The sequence below is a fragment of the Limulus polyphemus genome, unplaced genomic scaffold, assembly GCF_000517525.1.
Source record: "Limulus polyphemus unplaced genomic scaffold, Limulus_polyphemus-2.1.2 Scaffold4935, whole genome shotgun sequence".
Taxonomy (NCBI): domain Eukaryota; kingdom Metazoa; phylum Arthropoda; class Merostomata; order Xiphosura; family Limulidae; genus Limulus; species Limulus polyphemus.
In genome coordinates, this window is record NW_013670545.1 from 65678 (window position 1) to 72412 (window position 6735).

General features: G+C 27.3%; 1 protein-coding gene across 1 annotated transcript in view; it reads right to left on the reverse strand.

Moving 5' to 3' along the window:
• Window positions 1-466: 466 nt before the first annotated feature.
• Window positions 467-6735, reverse strand: part of LOC106471882 (transcription termination factor 2-like) — a 9920-nt gene continuing 3651 nt past the window's right edge. Inside the window, exons 3-4 of the mRNA XM_022400497.1 lie at window positions 4544-4618; window positions 467-2055 (exon numbers count right to left, since the gene is read on the reverse strand). Coding sequence (XP_022256205.1) covers window positions 1992-2055; window positions 4544-4618 — 139 coding nt within the window. The 3' untranslated portion in view covers window positions 467-1991. The remainder of the gene's footprint in view (window positions 2056-4543; window positions 4619-6735) is intronic.

Genomic DNA, 6735 nt, shown 5'->3' on the forward strand with positions numbered 1-6735 from the left:
AATCAAGTTTTTAAAAAGCTATAACTGAAATTATTTTTTTTGTATATTGCTTTGTGGTTTTATGAAGTTTATCAAATGATTATTAATTTCTTTACTTATGCTTGTGTTATGCAATTTGTGTATCCAGCAAGGCTTCAAAATTTGTAATGAAATAAATCAATTTAAAATCCTTTTTACATGAAAATGCTGGCTTAGCCATTTATCTCATGTTTGATATATGGTGCCATTCATGTTGAAAATTTCTAATACTTTAAAACTTTATTTACAGAAGTGAAACTTCAAATCATGTGTATTATGTACTATATATTTAATTAGGTAGACTTAGAAGTAGTAAACTTTTCACTAAAATATTCAGGGCCAGATCTATAAATTATTCTTTAATACTGATTAGTATTCTTCAAATATCATTTACATATGAATAATTATATAAATTATTTTAAGTTTCAGTAAATGCAATGACTTTAGAAAAATATATAATTTGTTAGATACCTTTCAATATTCTAAATTTAATGCTTTAACATTTTTTCAATTACACTTTATTTTCTAGTTAATATACTATAGTACATGTTAAAATAATTATTCTTGATTGTAATATGTTCACTACTGAGAGAAACCTCCAATTCTTTAGAGTGAAATGTTTTTAGTAATTTTAACCATCACTCTTTCATTCTGAATGTATAATTCAAAGATTTTCTGGCAATAAATGATTCTCTTTTTTATCATGATTAATTCAGTATTTTCTTCATATTGATTTTTACTTACTTTTTTTATGTCATGGCTACACATCTTGTTTGGACAATCAAAAGTTTCATACAATGAAAAACTTGCAAAAATATAAAAAAAGTTATATTCATTTGTATCAGTAAATAATTATCTGAAACCCAAAAACTTTTTATAACAGTTTGCAATGACTGCTCCATGAACTTCAGAATAAAATTTATTTAATTTTAGAAATTTTCTGTAAGCCTTGTACTTATCATACATTTCATGATTACTTTTGTTTAAGCATTCTTATAGTAAAAATACATATTATTTAAATTTATTATTTTATAAAAGAAATGACAATACATGAATATATTTCTCAGTACTTTTAAGTATGAGATAAGTTTAGCAAACTTTGATTCCTTATCTACACTTGATTATAACTATATGGCAGTGATGTTAGGCTTTAAAGGTTTCCAGCTGATTTCATCACTTCCTTAGTTTACTCAACTAAAGATATTAAAAATATTCCTTCAGCACATAAATTGAATAGTTAACAGTTAAGAACATTATGCATAACACTTAAAAATATAGTAAAATAAAGAAGAAATTACAAGATATTGTGATTTATCTTAATATTTCTTTTTTGAAAACCTGTTTATAGTAAGTGCTTGATGAGCATGACTAAAATGTAGAAGTTAGTTGGATCACTTACAATAACCAACATTATTAGGACTACTATACTAAATGATGTTTTTTGAATAATACTGTCACTTTTTAAACATTATCATTACTAATTTAGATCTAATGTTTTGAGAAATAAAAAATGGATGTAAAATGAAACAATAAGATAGCATACTTTATTCTAAAGTTATGAATGAAAATGTCATTCACTTTTTAGTACCTTTCATAAGTTTTCTTGCTAACAGATTATGGATAAAACATTTACGTCTTCCAGAAAAACAACAACAAAAAAAAACACTAATGCCACAAGTGGTTTGTGACAATAATGTAACATAAAGATGTTACTTTAAATGCTTCAAAACAGAATTTCATAATTTTAACATACACACAGTACTTTATTCTGAACCCAATGATCCATTGTCAGAAAAGGACAAAATTCACTGCAGTTTCCTCAACACTTTTTCCAAATAAGATTCAACAAAGGTAGTAACATGAGTTTAGTAAAAAAAAAGAATAATTGGTTATTTATACTCCAAACAAATGTTTCAAATCATTTAAGGTCAACTTCTCAGCTTTCTGACTAGTTCCTTCGATAACATCTTTTGCTAAATGCAACTTTTTTTTTGAAGCTGTTGTATTTTTTCTTCAATTGTATTCTGGCAGATAAACCTGAAAATAAGAAATAGTTTTTTTTCTGAAACTCAACTGTAATTCATTTTTATTTTTTAGATAAATGTAAAGGAAGACAACTAAAACATTTATATCTTTTAATTAAAGAATAAAACAAAATTATTTTAACAAGAAGGAACTAATAACTGCCTTTTACCAGTTTAAAAAACCTTCACTAAAAAGAACTACAAATAATTAAAGAGCACACAAGTTCTTTATTCATTACACATACTCTATTTTAATTAATGGTTATTATTATTTACAACAAACATGCACTTCAACAGCATTGGTTTTTCATTCAGTAACATGTCGTAATCATGTAGATGTTGGAGATAATCATTCTATGTAAAACTCTTATAACGTAGATTTAATTTGAAACACATTAGAGCAACTTTTCTGATGCCAAATTTTTTAACATGTCTTGATTGCTTGAGCAAATAGTTTTGTGTGTTTTGTATCTTAATAGCCTAAATGCTGTAAGTAGTATGCAATACTAGTAACACCCTTTGACAAAACAAATTATTTCTCCTTTTCTCTGTTAAACTCACTTTAAAATATCACCCATTATGGCTAAACTAACAATCACACAGTCTGACTTCACTTTCACTGAGTTAAAGTTTTCTGACTTAACTTTTACTTCTAACTTTTTGCATTTGCACGTATTTATAACATGTGATAGAATAAGCTAGAAATCTCTAACCCTCTACTAGCAACAATATTACACATAACTAGAAACTTTTGGAATCTTTGAGTAAGATGATGTCAACAATATTACTAAAGCCTTGTACAACAATTAAACTTTATACACAACGTGCAACACGTACAGAGTTATGTAATGAGACTTGTCACAACTATATCTTTCAAAATAATTAACTTTTACACTCTTGTTACCTTGTTATGAAAATTAAATAATCATTAAATATTAAATCATTAAATAAACGAAATAATAACTCTTAAACTAAACAGTCTTGTGTATCCAACACCCTGCAATGAATTAAAACATTTTTAATACTACATTCTAATATAAAATCAGTGGATTTCCATCAACTAAAACACTTTCAATATTATAAACAAACTTTCTAACCAAAATTCTTTGTTGTACTAAATACAGGTGGTTAACAGAAAGAATTTTTCTGTCCTACATTACTTCCATTATGAACACAACTAGCAGAAACCTGCAAATCATTTGAGGTCCAATTAATATTTTTGTTGAAACATTACTTCTTTAAATACAGGATCACAGTCCTAAACAATGATTGATTATATTTCCAGTTAACTAACTTAATAGGAAGCAAACAAATGTCATGTATTAAGCTGATGTATCAGAACTTTCAATTTCAAAATAATATAAATAAATTCTAATCACAGACATCAAAATATACAAGTCCACTTGTCTTAGACCTAATATTAGTTAAGCCTTTATTTCATAAAGAGATAAATTACCACTGTAACTTGTGTATGTTTTTCACTCTAGTTTAGTTTGGTCTAAGCGTTACCATACTATTAATAAATAAACTTATAATATTACTTTATGATCTAACATTGGACCTTTTTATTGTATAATTTAAATACTATGCTCAAGGAAACATGGAGGCCTCTGTCACATTTTCTAGTTATCACATAAACCATAGCTAACTGCAATCTAAACAACAACAAACATATCTGATTGGCCAAAATATAATTTTTAAAATCTGTTTTTCAACCAATATTTATTTTGAAAAACACATATAAGACAAACATTTTTAATCAATGGAGACACTAAATTAAGAAATCAACAAGTATATTTCCAGTTTCACTATCTATACATATCCTTTTACACTTTCAGTACGCTGTCTAACAACAATATTAGGTTATACTTTTGTTGCTAAGCAACAGAACACAAAAACTATTATGGAAAATGCATACCAGAATCTGATTTATTAACAGTAATAGAAAACCCAACAAACACGCCTTTACTAAACTTAACTATTTCTGATTAAGAAAACGACTTTTTAATTAAATATTTCATATATCATCTACAAAGAAATTTAACACTAAAGACTTTCTGGAATAATATATTTATGTTAGTGACTACACCCAGCTATTTTAATTAATATTCTTATTTCATAATCATACATTGTTAATATGAAAGACCTTTATCACTCTATTCTGGAGTAATATACTTCTCTTATCCACATAGAAAGTTAACATGAAGGATTTCCTTATTTGCTTGCTTGTTTGTTATTAAGCACAAAGCTACACCACAGGCTATCTGTGCTGTGCCCATTAAAAGTATCAAAACCCAGTTTTTAGAAGCTTGAACCTTCTGACTTACTGCTAAGTCACTGGGGGGCTCTTATCGGAACTAAATTATTTCACTTCTCCAAATAAAAAATTATAATGATAGTTTTTTTCTGGAGTGAAATATGCATAATATATGGAGAGTTGTTTCAGAATGAAATGGGATGGTTCACTGTCTTTGTCAAAATCAAAACTTTTAAATACTCACCTGTAAATAGTAACTTCTTTCTTCTGACCCATGCGGTACACACGATCACATGCTTGAATATCTAAAGCAGGATTCCTATAAAAAATGAGTTGGTATTCATTACTGTTGCATTTTAATATTCAGCAACTCTTAAGTTCACTTAAGCCCAACATATCCAGAATGTAAATGTTAATTTAATATATATATATATATAGACACACACATATATAAATGCACGTTACTTCCAGATAACAGCTACACCTTTGTTTACCTATTTTTGTGTTGTAGTTACAGACTAACCCTTGGTTATACTAATTTGTCACAAATACAAACTAAACCAATGTTTATTAGTCACTTGTATACACAGATAAAGGCTTAGCCTTTAATATCAAATTCATTTGTTTTACATACAGGCTAATCCTTTTTATACTGTTACTTGTGTTATAGAGTTAGGTTAAACCTCTGTTTATAATTACTTGTGTTAATGATACAAACTAAGCCTTTGGATAAAGTTACTTATGTTACAGGTACTTGCCAAGCTTTTGTTTATATATACTTCTTATACAGATATTAAGGCTATGATTAAAATAACTTTTATCACAAATGCAAGCTGTCTTTCTTTATGTGTATTTTGTTTAGTGTATGCTTAGCCTTTAAGTAATTTTTGTTACATGTCACATGTTTAGCCTTTCTAAATCAATAAACTTAGAACTTTCATCTGGACTTGGGTCTTTTGCTGTCAAGAGATGAGGCATTCTAATCCTACCATTTTTCTGCAATGTTGGTTATCCACAAAACTATTCATGTTTATTTCAAATATGTATTTTAGAACACAAAAAGTTATCACACACTAAAACAGAATGTCCTAAAACTACTACAATTTAACTGGCTTTCTAACTAAGCAATAAATAGTTTCAAAAAATTCCATTAGTTGCTCAAGCTGAACACCTTGATTGGAAACAATAAAACTGATGCTAAATATCACCCTATAAGCACCAAAAACAAAATAGTCCAAATAAGACATCTTGTAAAGAAAAAGCTGGTCTTTCTATTAGTTATACATAATCAAAGAGCAATGTCCGAAATTGACATTTTTGTTTATATCCCAGGAAGGAAAGAAAGAAGTTCTAAGTTTATGTTCTGACTTGTCAATATCTACAGCATGTGTTTGTCATTTAGTTGGACTCTCAGAAAATCATATTAGTATAGAAAGAAAATTTACAATGGTTAATTTGGAATACAGGTGCATCATATGATATAGACAAATTACAACTGAAAATTTATTTAAATATTTCCCTTTGAAATTAAGAAAACAAAACTGACTTAATATAAAAATATTAATTATAAACTAAGTTTTGATATTAAGTTTATAACATACACTAATAATAAATTAGCTTATTTAAATTTTGAATGTAACCCCGTAAAAAGACTTCATGACATGCATATTTTGACCTACCCATATCTGTGGGGTTAAATATAAACACATATACTTGTGCACACACACACAGTGTCATTTTTCTTCATATGAATGATTATGGCCATCAAACTGATTAGAAATCAACAATAATTTTATACAAAAAATGGATAACTACATAAAATGAAGAATCATTAAAAGTTACTGAATTAAAAACTTGCCTAGTTTCAACAACTCCCAAAGTTACTTCTAGCTAAACAGGTTTATGATCACATGTCCTTAAAAATTAAACATTCTGGGGTCATGTAGGCATTTCCTGTCAGAATATAATGTGAGACTGAAAAAGACACACACTAAGGTGTTGAAACTAGTTTCTCTGTCTTCAAGTCTGCTGATAGTTTGTTATATTCAGTGTAGTTTTCACAATTCTTTCTTTTTTCTTATGTTACTTTATTCATTACACGAAATAAGTAACTGTCCCACCGAGAGAAGTTTCACAGATGTTATTTAATTTTTTGAAGTAATTACTTCAGCAGTAACTTTTTGCTGTACAATAACTCTCACTTGTGATTTGAAACCAGTAGTCTTAATGGTAGACTTCATTGCAACATGAGCTTAGAGATTAGTTGGGATTTATTTTGAAACAGCTGTACGTGATTTCTAAAAGATAAATTTTATAAATAAGATATAGTGAAATAAATACTATATATATATATATATATCAGTGTTATGGTGTGTAAGATATAGTGAAACAAATACTATATATATATATATATATCAGTGTTATGGTGTGTAAGAT